Source organism: Pipra filicauda, unplaced genomic scaffold, assembly GCF_003945595.2.
Source record: "Pipra filicauda isolate LSUMZ 115617 unplaced genomic scaffold, ASM394559v2 scaffold172_size1731463_pilon, whole genome shotgun sequence".
NCBI classification, from domain to species: Eukaryota; Metazoa; Chordata; class Aves; order Passeriformes; family Pipridae; genus Pipra; species Pipra filicauda.
This window is the reverse complement of record NW_024104240.1, coordinates 594,844-613,313: the sequence shown is the minus strand read 5'-3', so window position 1 is coordinate 613,313 and position 18,470 is coordinate 594,844. Positions and strand designations below refer to the sequence as shown.

General features: G+C 50.3%; 1 protein-coding gene and 1 long non-coding RNA gene across 2 annotated transcripts in view; one reads left to right on the top strand and one right to left on the bottom strand.

Moving 5' to 3' along the window:
* LOC120322946 overlaps window positions 1-5,793 on the top strand; it is a 42,125-nt gene extending 36,332 nt beyond the window's left edge. The window contains exons 2-3 of the long non-coding RNA XR_005562941.1: window positions 4,930-5,110; window positions 5,590-5,793. This is a non-coding gene — a long non-coding RNA (uncharacterized LOC120322946). The remainder of the gene's footprint in view (window positions 1-4,929; window positions 5,111-5,589) is intronic.
* LGR6 (leucine rich repeat containing G protein-coupled receptor 6) overlaps window positions 1-18,470 on the bottom strand; it is a 133,953-nt gene that overhangs the window by 22,338 nt on the left and 93,145 nt on the right. Inside the window, exons 6-8 of the mRNA XM_027728880.2 lie at window positions 14,839-14,910; window positions 2,591-2,659; window positions 1,064-1,135 (exon numbers count right to left, since the gene is read on the bottom strand). Of these exons, the coding sequence (XP_027584681.1) occupies window positions 1,064-1,135; window positions 2,591-2,659; window positions 14,839-14,910 (213 nt within the window). The remainder of the gene's footprint in view (window positions 1-1,063; window positions 1,136-2,590; window positions 2,660-14,838; window positions 14,911-18,470) is intronic.

Here is an 18,470-nt window from a genome sequence, read left to right as displayed (position 1 = left end):
GTAAGCTATGCAGGAGGTGCTGTGAGGTAGCCTTGTTCCCAGACAACCCCAGGCTCTCCCACTAGCCTGTTTTGGCTGGACATTGGTACAGTTGAGGTCTCCTGCTTCTCTGATTGAGCCCTTTGGGGTTCTGCTGAACCAGGCAGGCTAGAAAGATGTAAAGCCCTCCTTTGACCCTGCTGGAAAACACCTTGCACTGGAGGACACCTCTTCTCACCACACATACCCACAGCACCAGCACCTTCCCTACTTGTCACAGTCACTGGAGAGAAGTGAGCTCTCCTTGTACCCAACAGGTTTTTGAGTCACCTCCTACAAGAAACACTTCCCCCCACTGACTGAGAAAGACTTTAGATGGGCAGATCCAATGGAGAGATGAATATTCTGGATGTATGTGCCCCCATTGTTACTCTGGGGATGTGCCCAAGGGAGATGGGGATGAGGCTGGTTGTTTTGAGTGGAGCAGTGAGTATTTCCACCCAGTGTCACCATGGCTTTCTTTCCAGGTGTTGTTATTTCTGTAATTTAAGTCCAGATTGGACAAGCAGAGCTTTTGTCACTTGCCATAATTTCCAGTATCCATGTGGTTCAGAGAAGAATTACCCAAAAATCTCTACCTGTGTCTGGGCCAGAAGGGAAACGAGCTGGCAGCTGGGTGTATGTATCTGCAGAACTTTGTGTCCACAGGTCTGGGCAGACACACAGTGATCTGGTGTCCCAGCTCCCTGACACGTGTAGTTGCTGCTGTAGCTGGCCAGCAGCTTTTCTAAACACAAGGAATAAACACCTGCAGGTCCTCCAGGGCTTAGAAGGTTTCCATGCAGAGCACCCATATTTTGTTCCTTCATTGCTGCAGCAAAGTTCAGCTGCAGGGAAAGGAGAACTCACACAATAACCTGGGGTGTAGCTGAGAAGGAGCTATTTCAGCTTGTGCTGCCCCATGGATAACAAATGTCAGATTGTGGTCATGCTGACCACTGTCAGAAATCCCAACCAAAGACATCAGGAAATGCCCCTTTCTGGGTAATATAAAGATGTAGGAAACATTATTTAATTTTCTTACATTGTTTGGAGGAGGGGATTCCCAACAAATGCGTTCTCTGGAATAGCTTTGATGTTGTTGTTATGAAAACCGCTGGTGGGAGAAAAAATATCTTGTTATTAATTACTTAAATTAACCTTCTTTCCTCAACACTTTTAAAGCCAGAGAGCCTTCAAAAAAAAACACACAAAGCAGAAGGTGTAGGCTCTGTCCCAGCTGTAGCATCATCCCAGCAGGTGAACAAGGTCTGTGGTTTGGCAGGACAAAGCCACATTTACTCTGCTTATAGCTGGGTGCTCCATATGTGACTCCACAGAACCCAGCAAGGATACCAAGACTTAGGGTTTAACACTTTACAGGTCAGGAAACAGGAGCAAACCAAGTACAAAATTTTCTACCCCCCAGGAATGCTAATTTTTATGGATGGTCTCCACTGCAGCTCCACAGCTGCCAACCAGAGTGCAGCAGGAATTATCAGCCCTGGTGACTTCAAAGGATTTGTAGCTCTAGCTGGGATATTTTTGGTTAAGCTGGAGAACATTGCTATCAGCAAACTTTTGCAGGGGAAGACAGCTCTGGGGGCACAGTGTGACCTCCTGTATACCAAAGGCAGCCACAGGTGTCTGTGTCAGGGGCTAAGACCAGGCTCTGGGTGATGCCCAGCTTGTTTAATAACACAGGAGTCTGAGTAGGTGAATAGTTGATGACTGTTTGAAATTCGCCTCTTCTTTAGTGGTGGCCATTTCAAAAGCTCTCTCAAAGTGGATTAGGGACCTTATCTCATTTTAAAGGTGAGAATAACGATGATATCTGGGCTGAACAGGGAAATCTTGTGAGAATTCTTCCAGTAAAGAAAAAAGTAGTGTCAGATTTTTACTCCAAGAGTCCCAGAAACATAACAGCAGCTGCTTTTGTCCCACCCCCGCCTGGCACCAGTGTGATGCAGGAGCTGTGGATCCACATCAACTTGACCCCACCTTGGGGCTTCTACCTTCATGTTTTGGAATGTTTTCTCGTTTTCAGTGTCTCCCAGGCTGACCAGTTAGAGGAGGGAGAGCCATCCACTAAAAAGGTCATAAACTTTTGTAATTCCCTGTTATAAATTCATCCTAAGGGAGTTAAAACAGTTTCTGCACATCAGAGAAGGTGATACAGGGCCTGCAGAAGATTTGCCCTCACAATAACACTGATAACTCCAGTTTGTGGTCCCAAGCTGGGGAATGGACATCAGAAGTAGCCAGAGAATAGATGGAATTTGAGTCCTCAGATGCCAGAGGAGAGCAAAGAGCTGCAGGAGGAACCTGCTCCAAGGATGACAGGGATCTCCCACTCTCCTCCACCAGTCATGGTGTGAAGGCTGATGGGGATGTGATCAGAGCTGATGGAAATCAAGGGGATAAACTGCTTTGATGTGCATGGTGGAGAGGGCTGTGAAGGAAAAGAAAAGCTTGGACTGAGTGCTGTCCTCAAGTCAGAGCACGCATGATGCTTTATTGGTCACCCTCCACTGGGGAATAGTTTTGAAAAGGAATAAATAGGAAATCTCACAGCTCCTGCAGTCGGCCCAGTGTCCTGATAGCCCCGGGGAATTCCAGCAGCTCATTGTAGTTTAGATCCCTGAAAGACACAGAAGGGAAAAACATTCATTGATGCTGCTGCAGGAACTCAACCGTGTGTGTCTGTGCTGTGAAGCCACGGAAACTTGGGCCTTAAGCATGAGAGACAGGTTTTTCCTACTGTGCTGATCCAGCCACTGCCTGGAAAAGCAATCTCACGTTCCTGCAGCAGGAATATTCTCTGCCTGTCAGGTAAAAGTCAGTCCAAGCCATGGCTGCTGCAGCTGGGACTCTTTTCCCCCACGTCCCCCCTATGCCCAGCATGGGGCAGTGCTGCTGCTTCATGTCTCCAAAGTGCCCTGTCCCCTTCTGCCAGGAGCTCACCCCCGGGGGCTTTGGCTCTGAGTAATTTTTCACGCCTTTCCAGGTCAAAGTGGGATTCTCTGAAGGACAAGAAACACAACAGCAACTTCAGCTGTGTGAGCCCCATAAAGGGCTTCTCTGGGCCCCCCCTCCCTGTGGTGCAGGGGGGATCAGGAGACTATTCCCTCCGTGTTTGTCCTGGGGACACGACTGGATCTCCCTGCCCCTGGGACATGCTGTGACTGGGAATAGTGGGAGGAGTGGGCTGTGGGAAGACAGGTCTCCTTCTGATGGTTGGGGTCAACCCCACATTGGAGTCTGTGAGCCAAAGCTGGAAGGGATGTGCAGGAGGTACTGACACTGTTGAGCATTAAGTCTTATTTGCCATATAGTAAAATTAGTAAAATATAATATATGACAAGTGTAGAGTTTACCTGCCCTGACCTGGCAACCAGAAGAGACATCTGAGTCTGAATGAAACCTCATGGGCTGTATTTGTTCTCCAAGAACGGGTTTCACCTCAGGAAAAGGATTTATTTGAGCTATGGGGCACTGCTGGCAACCTGAGAGCAGCCCTCTGAAGGCACCAATCCTGCTGATGGCCCATGGAGACTGACTGGGCTTTGGATGTGCAGCACTTCTCCTCTAGCATTCCCAGTGCTCTCCTTGGAAGGCAATTCCAGCTGTCACAGTAACATTTGACCCTGTCCTGGCCATCCCACTTACCAATTCCCTGAAGTCTGACTGCTCCCTACCTGCATCACCGAGTTTTAAGAGGTAGATACCTTGGAACATGAGAGTAATTACTGGCTCCTGGAGATTACTGTATAATAACACTTAATGAACCTCAAAGTAATTACCATGTAACCTGGATTGTGGTTTATGGAACAGAAATAACCGAGCATTTACACAGCAATGAGCTGCTGCCCAATTACCCTGTAATTCTCATCCCCTGGGCCCGGTCATTACGTTATGATCTCTCTCAGCCCCCTTCTCTCTTACATATTCTCTTACTACCAGTGCCCCTGCTTGGGAATGACTCTGGCACCACCCTGACTTTGCCCTGAAGGTGTTTACGCAGGAAATGAACCCGGAGAGTCTCTCCAAATTGGTTCTTGTTCTTCCAGGACTCCTCACTTGTATGACTTATGTCTTAGGGAATACTTATCAGGGAATTACAAGATAGGGCACCGAACCAGAAGAAAATTATGGAATGAGGCTGTCTTGGACGGATTTTGTCTTTTTGCTGGATTCCCTGTGAAGCTCAGGGGATGTGGTGGGTCCTGATCTGGCAGGGATTGTCCCCTGACACTGAGGGCAGTTTTCTCTCCTCCAGTTACGGAGGGATCCTGCTGCTGATACTATGAGTATGGATTTGAGCAAATGAATCCTGCTCCTGTAGGGCATGGAAAGGGTTTTCACATTGTCTAATAATTGGCAGTGCTGGCAATCAGTGGGGAAGGAGCATGGGGCTCGTGATGAGACCATGAGCTCTGCCTGCCCACTGTGTCCTGTCTGCCCTCTGCCCACTGTCCATCACTCTGTGATGTGGTGGTGGGGTCCCAGCACACGTGAGGCTGCTGTGCCTGTCCCCAGGACCCAGAAGTGGAACGGGAGTGATGTGTCCCCTCCTCTCACCAGCTCACATCTGTTAGATCTGAGAGCTCTGTCTCTCCCAGAGAGCTCACTCTGACACACTCGGTTCTCTCCTGGGTCCAAGCAGATCAGTGGTTTTCCTCAGTCTTCTCTGCTTGATCCCAAATGGGTCTGTTTCAGAATAAATAGCCCAAGACATGACTGCTCACAGCCTCACTCTTTGCTTGTTGCTCATTATCAGCTGCTTGGATGCTCTTGGCCCGTGTCTGTGGAGGCATCATGATTCCATCATGGCCTGGCTGAAGGCTCACATTGCACAGCCTCAGTTACCTGAGGGCAGGACTGTTAACAATGCACATCCTCTCTCTGCAGCTCAGGAAGGTACAGGAGTGGACTTCCAAAGAGAACAAGCAATGAGAAGTGCAAGCAGGGCACCACTGGGTATTTTCAAAGCATCAGTCAAATCCAGTTAACCTCCAGATCACTGCACTGGGTGAAATCAGAGGCATTAGCAGCCAAAGTTGACCCACAGCCTCAAATCTCTGCACATAAGGTGGGTAATACCTTTAACAGGCTCACCCTGCAGTGACTCCCTGAAGTTACAGGGAGGTTACACAGACAGCAGGAATCTGTAGAGGTCGTTCAAAGCTGGGTGTCTGCCTGCAGCACTTCCCTCCCTCGCACCACAAACGGGCTGGGATGAGCCTGTCTGATGCCAAGGGACAGTCCTTGGAAGGGAGGGGCTGTGAACCTCATCCCCAGGTGACACTCTGCCCACTGCTGCTGTGTCACCACTGCTGTGGGATGCTTTGTGTGATGGCATGAGGCTGAGTTTCTCCCCAGCGACACCTGATGTGTCTGAGCTGCTGACAGATGGAAGACATTGCCCAAGAGAGAGGAGGCTTGGCTCACCTGTGATTCACTAACAGAACAAGGGATCTTAGATCTGCAACCAGTATTACTTACAAGGAGTAATTCACTGTGCTGTAATATTTGCTCCTGTCTTTCTCTAAAAATGCATTTCCTTTCCAGCCTGCATCTGTTCCGGGCAGGCAGGTCTTTCATCAGCAGATGAAGGTTCTGTTTGTACCTCCGTGCGTGTGCAAGTACGTACAGGACCAGTCCTTCCTGAGCGAACACACACCGTTCCCAGCCCTGGCAGCATCCTGGGGCCTCCCTCCCTTCTGCACTTAGGTACAAAGAGCATTCATTGTGTTCAGCAGCTCCTGCTGGGTAAAGCCCATCTCGGAATGCTGGCAGGCACCGGGCTTGTTGGAAAGTGGAAATGCAACCAGGTGTAGCCGAGACGCTCCGGCCCGGCTGCCAGCAGAGACAATGTGCCCGTGCTCGCTCCTGCCGGTGCTTCCTCGGTTTTGAGGAGGTGAGCCTCCCTCCTGGAAAACAAACCCAGCTGTTCTGGGGAACAACTCCCCAAGAGGTGCTTGCAGCCATCTCCCCTGGGTCGTGTGCCACTCGCACCGCCTGGACTTGTCTCCAGCGCTGCCCCCTGCCCGGCTCTGCCCATTTCATGGGGTTCAGCTGGTTGGAGGAGGCTTCAAGAAGCCAGTGCCTGAGATGGTCCTCAGGTGTCATCCCTTCCCTGCAGTGGGGCCAGCCTTCCCAAAGCCCAGACCCAGACCAGGACACAAAGTTGGCTTCCCTTTCCCTTCTCCTTCTTTCCCAGAATCTGAGTCAGGCTCTGGTCCAAGAATGACCCAAACTCAGCATCCAACTCCCACTGTGGTGTCCCGGGGGAACAAGGGGGAGTTTCTGCTCCTTTAGTGAAATTCAGTTCTTGGGTCTTTCCACAGGTACCAGCAGGGCTCCATCCATCCTAGATGTGGCTCCTCTGCCTGCTCTCCCGTGGTGAATCTGGCCCAGCCTGTGTGGCCAGTGGTGGGTCTCCCGAGCCACCTCTAGAGCAACAAAATTTCCTCCACAGAGCACATCAGTGAACTGCCATTGTTCACAAACTCTTTCCAGGGGCTGCTGGATATAGGAAATGGACCTGCTGTAGCAAACACCTCCAAGGGTCCCCTTTCTCTCCCTGCCTTATCTGAGGTGCTTGGGCAATGCTTTGTTGCTCTCAGCTCCACACTCTGACTCTTTCCTGCTGCTTCCAGATTTGGGACGATGCTGGGAAAGCTGCAAAAAGCTACTGCACTGTCCCCACTGCGCTGCTGTGGCACATGGGCTGGGGTGCCCAGGGAGGCCTCTTGGCCCAGCCTGGCACTGCTGGGCTCTCAGCTGCCCCAGCTCTGGGGTCTGCCCCAAGGCTTTGTGTGCCACACAGGGGGTTCCCTGGCTGTGGGGTGCCGCCCTTTTTGACACAAGCAAATACAAGGGCAGCATTACCTGGTGGAAAGATGGCAATGCCATGGCCATGGCTATGCCAAACAATAGGGAAGCCTCATAACAAACAAACAGCAAAAATGAGCATGGCAAAAGGGAGTTCTCCCTGTTATCAAGGGCTTTTGAAAGCATAGTCATCCAGCCAAGAGGTTCAGAACTGATGTGCAAGAGCAATGACTACAAGTAATCACTGTCCTCAGTTGGGCTCAAAGTTACCACCTCTAGCACGAAAGTGGGATGTCAAGAGGAGCCTTGTCTGTTCTTCTAGTTGAAATGAAAACCTCTGAAAGGTCACCAAGTTTGCCCAAGACAGAATGAACTGGCTGGCTTTCCATTATTGTTATTGCTAGAGGGAGCCTATAGCTTCATATTTGGAAGATCTTAACCAACCCTGTTGTTTATTTAGAAATAAAAGCAAATTGACATCAAAGGCACAGTTATTTTGGGGTTTAATTGCCAGGGTGATTTGAAGCTGACAACATGCAGCCTGGAACTATTAATATCTTCAGTCGGGCCAAAAGGAGAGAAAGAGGGGAAAGAGTCTCAGGTCAATTTTCTGCCTGTTAGGGACTATTAGTGGTTCCACACAGGAAGCCAAAGGAAAAAAAAAACAAAATTATATAGTACTATAAATTCTTCCATAAGCCACAAAACACCACAAATTTGCAGCTAATAAACCTGAAGATGCAGTGAGATTAGGAACTGGAGATGGGACATTTACTGACTGTTTCAGTCCCAGTGGAGTTGGAGATGTTACCATGGTGCCTGGGGGGGACTCTGTGCAGCCTCTCCTGAGGACCTGCATTTCCACCTGTCCTGTGCTGCCATCTCATCAAGCTGCCAGTAAATGTAATTACAACTGCTGCTAGTCCTGCTGGTTACTGTGGCCAAATCAAGCACTAGGAATGATTTAATTGGTAGTCTGGAAGCCCAAGGGGGCTGCTGTGACCGTGTAGTTTGACCTCCTGCCCTGCACGGGCAGCTTTACCCAGAAGCCTTACATCCAGGTCATGGCTTGTGGCTGAGCTTGAGCTGGGAAGAGCTGTCAGATTAGTCCAGAATAGGAAAAGTGCACAATCAGGTGCCATATTTTATAGAATCACAGAACCATTAAGGTTGGAAAAGTCACTTCCCATTTACACAATGATCAGAGCAGACAATGAACTTCATAGCTCTGTTCTTGGACCAGGCACAGGGATCCATGCAACCAGGGCCCCGAGCTGTGGTCCCTGTTTCCCAAAAACCACCTGTCCCCTTCTTTTCTCCATCCCCTCAATCTAGATACCAAAGCCTCTCCTGAGGTCCCTCCCAGGGCAGTTTGGGATCTGATGAGGTGCCTGGGGACCCACGCTGACACTGCAGGGCTGGAGCATCAGGATGCTGAGGAAGTACCAGAGCAGCTCAGTGCAGCAAACAGGGAATCCTTGGGGAGTCAAACCCATCAGATGCTTTGGGAATTGCACAGACTGGGGTTAGCATCAGGAGACTGCACAAAAGGTTTCAAATTAAACATGCTGATGGAAAGTTGAGTGTTAGGTAGCACTTGACAGACAATTTTCCAGGCGAATAGCAAAGCCTGCCTGGCCCTATAAGGGTTAAACAACCCTTGTATGAGCTGTGCTGGAGATATTTCCCATTTCCTTCTTCCTGCCTTCATTGCCTGAGGTGTGCTTCATATTAATTTTCTTTCTTTTTTTTTTTTATCTTCTCTCTGAAAGAGAATCCAACTCTCTGGAGGAGTTGGTAGGTTCCAGCCCTGCTCTGCATTTACAGACTCGACTAATTACCCAGATAATGGGGTGAGTGCTGTGGTAAGGGCATTTCCTGTGAGGCAAGGTTAGGCAGATAAAATGCCTGGAGCCAGAGGGTTTTGAATTCAACCCTTCTGGGAGACGTTTTTAATTTATTAGCACTATTTTTAAAAAATAAATTAAAAGGTTTTTAAATGAATGGAGATTTGCTCTTTCCAAGTGATTTATCTCCATCTGATGGGCGGAGGAGCTGGCAGGGATGTGGATGGGGAGGGAGAAGCCAGGGAGGTAGGAAACAGTGGGGTCATCTCAGGTAGAGGGGATGGGTGAGGGCTGCGGGGCCTCTCTGAACTGGCTCCCCATCACATCCTTGTCAGAGATGGGCTGGAGATGCCCGAATAATAAGAGCAGCAGGACTCTTGGGGCACATCATTGCTGTTTTGGCTGTAGCCCAGAGGCCTTCAGCATTTTGAGGTGGTCCTGGGGAGCAGCCGTTCATTTCCTATCTCTGCCTCTGCCCTGGGACCCACCTTGGCCCTGCTGTGGGCTGGGGAGGCAGGACATTGCTGGGACACTGCTGGGACACGTCTTTGCTCCCTGCCAATGTCAGGGGCTTGTCTATCTGCTTGTGCTTTTGGTTCAGCCCATGCTCCAGGGGACTCTGCCCTGTCCATGCACAGAACCACCAGTAGGGCCATAGCTCTTACTTCTGCGTTTTTCCCCTTTGTCTCAGCACCTCCAAATTGAGCCCTGAGCAGGTGTTGGGGGATACAAGGTGGCTTTTGTGATGGGGGAGCCTTCAAGTCCCCACACCAGGTGCTGCTCAGCACTGCCAGCCCACTTGAGCCATGTGAGGGCACAGACCTGCCAGAGCCACTGCTCTTGCCCACCCACTTCATCTGAGAGGCCCCAGGGAGTGGCCTCCACAGGCTTCCTCGCTCTGTCTATGTGGCAACCAGCCCTCAGGGCCACAACACCTCTTCCCGATTGGACAAAACAGTCCTGATGGGAGAAAAAAATGCTTTCTCCTTTTCCTCAAAGCACAGATCCCATCCCAGGGGCATTTTCAGTGAGTCACTTCCACCACTGTTTTGGCAGAAGGCATAGGAAGATCCATGAGGAACCTCTCTCCCCCTCTTTTCAGCTGCACTCTCTGCTTGCTGTCTGAGGTCTGCTCTCCTCTGCCATGGGGGCTGAGGGCTCCCTAACAGCAGGCAAGGTGGAAATGCTAAATGATGGTTTGTGTATGAGGTGTTTGGAGCTAGAACTTGGGGGCCAGCTCTGAAATTCAGTTTCCATGATTAGATGCCCTCCCCAAGGCTATCTGTGAGGCACTATACAGGTGTGTCCCCCCCCATACTTATATATGTGTTTGGTTGCATAGTTTCAGGTCACCTACCACTTCCATCCCTTCACACTGCATAGGGCAGTGACTTGGAGCTTAGTTGTGTGGAGGAACTTCCTGCATTCCCCACCCCCTCCAGCCCTGATCCATGGCACATTCATATTTCAGGGACGCAGAAGGATAAATTCAGTGCTATCACAATCTACCTAATGAGGCCAAAGTCAAGCACCACAAGGCATGAGGCAACTATTCATCAGACTGTAGATTGCATTCAGACTGACTGCAAAGTTCAGGGACTTTAGGACACTGCTCAGCTTTCCAGGTGAAGGTGGCAAGGAGGAAACCTGGGCACAAGACCAGCCTCAATGTGGAAATTCATTCATGTCACAGGGACCACCCCATTAGAAATACTTTCCTTATACAGCAGTGGAGAACTTGGCTCCTGTGTTAGCAGACCTCTGGATGGCAATTTTCCCTTGCTGTTCCTCTGAAAACACAGCCATGTCCTCCCTAGCACTGTGCCCCCAGCCCTGAGCACAAGGTCTGAGTGTTGCCTGTCATTGCAGAGATGCTCCTGGCTGCAGCTGACTGCTCTTTACATCAGCTTTTCCATAAGCATTCCTACTCACCAGGCTTGTGGCACACAACAAGTTTAATCATAGAATGGTTCGGGTTTGAAGGGACCTCATCATTTTATTTCAAGCACTCATCATGGGAAGGGACACCTTCCATTGGAAGGTGCCTCATTCCCCTACCCTTCTTCCTGCATTGTTAAAGACTGAGAAATCAAGTCTAAAATAAGCAGGAAATGTAGAAGTTCTTTCCATCCAAATGGCAGAAGCAGGTTACGCTGCCCGATATTTCACACCATGTGTTAAACAGCTCAAAGGACAATACACCATGGGGCAGGTTTTACAAGGCAAAGCAGGAACAGGGAAGTGACACGAAGAGCAGTGTGTCTGGAGTCTCAGCTTTTGGCACACTTCTCTCCTAATTCTTGCAGATGATGGCACTTTCCTGTGACTCTTCTCCTTCATTTCACCTCCCCACTCCTCACCCTCTCAGGATCCTCCCAGTCCACTGTGCCATTTGCTGTGGTCCAAACATTCACCTTGGCCACAGGTCTTCCCCTCTGGGCATGCCAATGGGTTGTCCTTCCCTTGGTATTTAAAGTCTCTGTGCTCAGCTGGCCGTGCCCCACTCACAGGGCAGTGCTGGCTCTTCCCCGCATCTCCTGTGGGCACCCCTGACCTTACACCTTGTGTAAAGGATTGAGTCCATTGCCCAAAGGGGCTACAGGAAGAATGTGTCACATCAGGACATTTGCACTCTTATTTACTCCATGGTTTTGGGAAAGGGCTAAGAAATGCCAAGCTTCACCCACTCCAACTGTCTAATACCTGATTTCACGGCTCAGCTGTGCTTGGGGCTTCTTCCCAGAGCCCTGCAGGGTTGCTCTGTGTCACCTCTCAGGCTGATGGGAACCGGTGAGGGAATATCACTGGGTTTCCAGGCTGTTTCGAAACCCTTTTGGGAATCTGGCCAGGGTGGCTCTGACTTACTTCCAGCCTACCTGCCAGCTTTCCTTCCCAGGAAGAAAAGGCTGGGAGGGGGCTGTGAACAGCCAGATCTTGCCCTGACAGAGAAAATTTTCTTGGAGCTTCTTTCTTCAGTTACATGCTGGTGTTTGACTGGTTGACACTTGGTGGGTGTTGCATATCTACCTTTCCCCCCCATCACTGTGGAGAACACAGAGCTGCTCTTGCTGTGTACTTGGCAGAGCTGACTTGTGCTGGTCAGTGCAAGGGAAACATGAAGTCGTATCTGGCTTCACCCCTTTCTAGAACTGTTGCCTTCCTGAAACAACAGGGCCAAGCCCCCTCGAAGAACAGAGATGTTCCACTGGGATCTGTTTTTGCAGAAGTGCTGGGACCTGGGGTAGGAGGCCAGTGTGGTTGTACTTATGCAGCTTACACACCGCTGAGACCTGTGTGGAGCAGTGGCTGCTGCTTCTCTTAAAGTTTTGGCTGCTGCTTCTTTCAGAGTTTTGTCTGCCTTTGATAAAAATAGAAGTTTTCTTGTCTAGCTGAATATGAGAAGAAATATTTCCCTTAGGGGAAGAGAGGTTTCTGCACCTAAAACTTCCCAGGCTCTTCTGAAAAACCTGAAACAATATTTTCCCTCTCAACTTCTACAGTTCTTCAACTACTGTGCCTGGTTTATAATCAGCATTTGGCCACAAATACTCATTTTAGGAACCCTGGAGAAATTTCTGTCTTCACCAGCCCTTACCATCCTAACTGTCTTCCAGGAGCTAACGCCCACGAGGTATCTGAGAGCCCAGTTTGGCCTCCACAAGCCAAGAAAACGTGCAAACTGTCGTCAACACAATGTAATCACAATTTGAATTAAAGGATATATGTGGAGACTGTAATCGTCTCCACATACACAAGAGCTGAGAGGTGGTAGGTGATGCAGGTCCAGCAGCTTGGCTGGGACAGTGCAGTCAACACTCGTATTTTTTGCCCCAAAGCTTGTCCAGCTTTGGTCAGCAGGCAGGTGAGTGCTAAGGATTAAGGTGAGGTAGGTGGGTCTCCTTGAGGAACATGCATTCCTCAAGGATCAGTGAATGTTGGCTGACCTGGAGGTGAGAATGCTCAGGCCAAGAGAAGCAGAAGGCAGCTCATTTCTTCTAGAGGACACTCCTTCAGAGCAATCAGATGTGGAGGAGAGTCGGGTGAGTCTGGAGCTCTCCCCCACAGCACTGCCCTTGCAGCTACAGGCAGCTGTGCAGGATGGGGCCGTGGATACTCCCACGCACAAGTGCTCCATCAGAGCCTGGACACGGGCAAAGCCCTGCTCCAAGGGGACAACCCTTGGAGACCAGATGCTCCCAGGGCTTCCTGCTCAGCATCAGCAGAGACAGGACTTGCACTGCCACAGCCCTCCAGACAGCCATGTCTCTGCAGCTCTGCTCAGTCCTGTCCCTGCAGGGACTGGGAGCAGGACACTGCTCTCCCCAAGTGCTGGGTGGCACCTCGGATGGGCAAAGAAAGTGCTAGAGGGGGAGCAGAGGGAAAATGAGCTTTCAGCACAAATGTTTGTGGAAACAGAATTATCTCCCAGGGCAATGGAATCCTTTAGTCTTTCCCATGGCAAATAAGGGGCCAGATTCTCCTCGGCAGCTACATCGTGCTTGGGATGGGCAGCAGGATTGCTTTAACCACCCTGGCTGCAGAGGAAGGTTGCCCCGATGTAGGCTGTGATGTTGCTGCGTGGTCTGCCACTTTTGTAGCTCAAACAAGGTTTTCTTCCATCAGTGAGTTCTCTGCTTCCTCCTGCAGCTCGCCTGCCTTTGTGCTGCCTGGGTGCCATGGCTCTGCGACCACCAGAAACGACTGGGGAGGAAGCCAAGCTGGCACAGTGGTGGGGGACCCATGGGTCACCAGAGGAGACCATCCATCAGCCTCCTACCCCTGGCACAGTTCAACCTCTCCCCAGCTGAGCCCTTCTGGGTGGCCCCAGGATCTGCCAGTCTGAAAGGAAGAGACAATGCCTGTCATGGTCCTGCCCTGAGGAGCGTGTCTGGGGACCAAGGGCTTGCCTGCTGCTGCCACTCGCGCCTGATAGCTGCTGTTGGCACCGTGCTGGGCACAGAGGGGCCTTGTCTCATTGAGTGGCACTTGAATGCTGGGAAGCAGCACCTCCTTTTGCCATGAACCAGACCCCCTAATTCTGGCAAGGAGCGAGGGCCTGACTCTGACCCCAAGCCTGCATGTTTCTGCACAATTGAAGGCATCAGCCACCTCTCCCAGTCTTTCAGAGCCTCGATTTATTTGCTTGCTTGTTTGTGTTTCCTCCTGGGCCAATGCAGGCACATGAGGCCCTGGTCATTCATGCAGCTGTCACAGCACAGGGTATGTGTGGCCAGGCTGTCAGATTTAACTCTCCTTGAGTTCAGAGTGAGCTGCCTGCCTCTAATCACCAAATCACGGAACAGTTTAGGTTGGAAGGCACCCTAAAGCTCATCTTGTTCCACATTGCAACCATGGGGGACACCTCCCACTGGACCAGGTTGCTCCAAGCCCCGTCCAACCTGGCCTTGAACACTTCCAGGGATGGGACCGCAGCCTTTCTGGGCAACCTCTGCCAGGGCCTCACCACCCTCTGAGTAAAGAATATCTTCCAATCTCAATCTACCTTCCTGAAGATTTGTCCTGGAGGAGAGTTCATTCCTGCTTCCCATCCTCCCTGCAGTCTTCTGATGGATTGCTACCCAGCCATGCCAAGCATATGGTGCAAGATGAAGTCAGCTGGCTACAGGTGATGCCAGGGGACATGAGACCATCTCAAACAGGGATACCCCACAGATCCCTGAGGACTTTACTGGCCCCTCACTCAAGCCAACTCCTTGTTTTGGCAGTCAGGTGTTGAGGAGGCTTTGGGACCATGTGCATGTGGTAAGGAAGGGGACACATTCCCTCAGCAGAGCATGTATTCAAGCTTTTGGGATTGCACCTGGACTAGACTGGTGCCCAGGGCCTCAGAGCCCCCTCCCAGCCACTCTACCCACATGCACAGATCCCTCTGCAGCAGCAGCACAGCCAGACCAGCTTGCACAGCTACAGGGAGAAAGTCCAGTCTCTCACTCCCCAGTGAGCCCTGTGCCCTGGGCATCTGCTCGTGCTGGTGCCTGGAGCCTGCCCTGCTGCTGCCCTCAGTGCATGGTGACCAGTGACGTGCAGTGGGGCTGACCCCCTTTCCTGCAGGCTGTGCTGGGGGGGATGAACACACACCAGCTCTTCAGGACAGAGAATAAAACAGGTGACTCACAGGGTTTCCAAGCTGTGCAGCCCATCAAAGCCGTTGGCTCCCAGGCTTTGGATCCGGTTGTTGTGCAGGTGCCTGTGGACAAAACAGAGATGGTCAGTGGAGGTGCAAGCTGACCTTTTTCTATGGCCTGAGCTGTGGTCCAGGACATCCTTCAAGCTGAGCACAGCCTGGGCTGGGATGCTGAGAGGGCTTATAGGGTTCCCTCTCTTGCCGCATGAGGCACGTGCAGAGTGCAGTAGTGCCTGCAGAGCAGCTGCAGAGCTCCCAATTCCCTCAGGAATTCCAGACTAATGTAGGAGTTTCCCTGAGATCTCCATCTTCACAACTGCCAGGTGACTGTGGATGAACACGCTTAAGAAAGAAGTTTCAAGAAACACCCCAGAGCTCTTACCCTGGGCCCAGCCCACCGTGTGGCTCCAACAGCTGTTCATGGGCCCTGGGTGATATCTAAGGACACAATCATATTTGGACTCCTCGGAGCCTTAGTAGCAGCAAGAAGGCTTTGAGTTCAAAATCATCCTCTTAGTCACAGTCTATTATCTTTGCTTGTAAAATAATTGAAAATGCTGCCAGCTCCTGGACCAGCTCCGGTTTGATTGCGATGAGAGGTGTCTTCAGTTTAATGCTTCAGAGTGGCCTGGCTGAAGTGCTGGGGCTATGCCACAGGCTGATGCACTACAGGAACAATTATTTCCCTATTTTCCTTCATCCTGGTGCAACATGCCATGAATATCTAGTGCTTAAAGGTTCTGGAGCTCCCAGCCTTAACACTGGCACTGGAGAGCCAAATGCTGGGGGTGCCCTGTGAAGCCACCTGGGGTAATTTTGCCTTGGAAGCTCTGTAGGTGATAAGTGCCTGGAGTCCTGGATTCTCTGTTTCTGTGGGCCCCTCACTCCCATGTCTCAGTCTTTTGGCAAACCCAAGGCCTTAATCCCCGGACCCTTCCTCTCTGTTTGCAGAGACTCTGTGTGTGTGTACATCCGAGTGCTTTTGCCATCTTCCTTTACAGCTGGTGTGAGCTGTGTGGCTAACTGTGCATCTCCCTCTGAAATCCCACGCAAGGGCACCTCCAAGTTCATGGAGAGAGTTCTTGTGAGCAGTCTGAGGAAAGTCTGCTGAAAAGCAGAAGAAGACAACCCACTGCTGCCCAGCCTGCACTTCTACCAGCCTTCACTCAACCCCCTTAGTGCTGTCCATGCTTGCAGTGGTGTGGTCTGTGTGGATAAAAGCCCACTGAGGAGGTAAGGTCCTCTGCAAAGGCCACTCCCTTTCCTCTCTCTCAGGGCAGAGACACCACTTGCCTTCGGGGTCCTTTTCTCCCTCGTCAATGCCAGGGATGCACCAGCCTTTGTCCAATGCTGCTGCCTCCTTCCAAGAGCCTGGGGGAGGCTCCACGCTGGCAGGTGGATCAATGACTTTTTCTTGTTGCTTGATCTAAATCTGCCTCAGCTTGAAAAAATCTCTCACTCCACCTGGATTCAAGTGTGAGTTGTTTGGCTGAGCACAGGCAGCTCCCACTGCCAAATATTCTAGGGTAAAACAGGAGGGAGCTGGGAGTGGAGGAACAGTCAGGCTCTAGGGCAGTTTGGTAGGGGCTTGCAAAACAGAAACCAGCCCGAGACGGATGTTTGTCATTGGGATGAGAACATACAAACATTTCAGAGGAAGGGGAAGGGAGGGGAAAGATGTATGATAAAATATGTTTGCTCCTTTAAGCAAACGGGAAAAAAAGAAAAGGATGTTGCCTGCAAGAAAACTTGGATTGTGACTTTTAGAGGAGAAGAGAAGCTTGAGATCAAAATGGGAATTTTACAGGAGAAACTTCTCTTTGTCACAAGAAGAGAAGTTTGAATCTAGGTGGTCTTGTCTATCAAATGTTACAGCTTCAGATCATACTGCCCTTTCTTTGCTTGGTGGTGCCAACCATTCTGGGTCCCTTTGAGCACTGGATATTGCATTTGGCAAAGAGAGGAGTTGGGTCTGCAGTTGCTCTGGAATCACATTAAGAGGTACCACAAGAACCTTGTGCCCCATATCCCTGTCTGCTGCAAGGGGAGAAGGGAATGCTGAATGCCAGGGAAATCCCTGGAGCTTTGGTGGGACAGTGTGACAGGACACCTTGTCCAAGCTCGGACATGCTGAGCAGCTGACTGCTATCACTGCAGTCAGGCAAGGAGACAGCATAGCAAAGCAATCACCTGCTGTGTTTATATTTGGCTCTAAAGTGCTCTGTTTGGAGGCAGAGTAATTAAAATCATCCGAAGGAAGTTCTTTGTTGGTGAGAAAATTATGAGCAACCAAAAAAGGGAGTTATAAAAAATTTGCTGTCCAAGCTGAACTCTAGAGTTACCCAACCACATGGCAATAATAGAAACAAGAGAGCTGGAAAGGTAAACACTTGAAAAGACGTTCCTGTCTTCCATCCTGCCTTTTCTTTTCCTCCCCTGGTAAACAAATTTTAACAAGTGGAATTGCAACATCTCCAGTGCCTGTCAATTTGAGCTCAGCCCACACGACGTTATATTCTGCCCTGTAAATTACAGCTGGTTTGATAACAACTGGAGGTCCTTGGTTCTGGGCTGTAAACAACCCTCAGGATTCAAAAATTTGGGAAATGTTTAAGCCCTTGCTATCAGAGCTAGAACTCATCGTTCTCCTTGGCAGGGATCTGTGTCTCTTCCTGTGCGGTCAGTGCTGTGGAGGGAGGATGGGTTTGGGCAATCATCCATGGAAGAGGCTTTGCCCAGGGAGGAGGACAGTCACTGCTGTTTTGTGGTTGTGCTGCTATGTTCTCAGCTATGCACTTCCATTGGAACACATGCTCTCTGCAACAGCAGTTGTCACACTGCACCTCTGGCAGGGTGGGACACTGGCCCAGGCACTCCTGCAGCAGCACAAGTGACGTGGGACGAGTGAGCTCCTCTGCGCTGTGTCTCACTGAAACCAACATAAATGATTCATCAGAATCCTGTAGACAGGCTGGGGAGAGATGCTGCAGCTTGGCTGGTGCCTCAGGTGATGAGAATTTAGAAACAAAGCAGAAAAAATCCAACCCTACGAGATTAATTTCTGACCCACAATCAGAAGTGCACAACAGATTCTAGAAGGAAGATTTTCTGTCCTTGCCAATAATTACGTATCAGAAATTGAGCATAAATGTGATTTTTTTCCCCATCGTTCATGCAGCACCCCTAGTGGAATTTGTTTCACTTTAATTTCATTTCCTTTTACATTTATTTTTCCAGTGGATTAAAGGATCCTGGAGAGCAGTCTGGTACTTAACTGAGAGACAGTCCAACACAGGCATTAGCTCCAGCTCTGGCAATGCAATCTCCAAGGGGACTGGGCATTTGTCTTAGACATGAGGAAAGCAGGTTGAGCTAATGCCTAGATGCTGCTTTTATGAAGGTGCTTGACTGGATGAGCAAGGAAAGGGAAATCGTGTCAACATCTGCACTGTACACTGGTGAAACCAGCTCTGGCAGGCCCAAAGTATTGCTGGTATCCACGTTGTTAACTGGACGTTGATAACTGGAAATGGGTGTAGAGAAGAGCAATAAAAATGATCCAAGGGCTGGAAAAAACTAGGGTGGAGGCTTAGAGAACTCAATCTGTTTAGCTTATTAAAAAT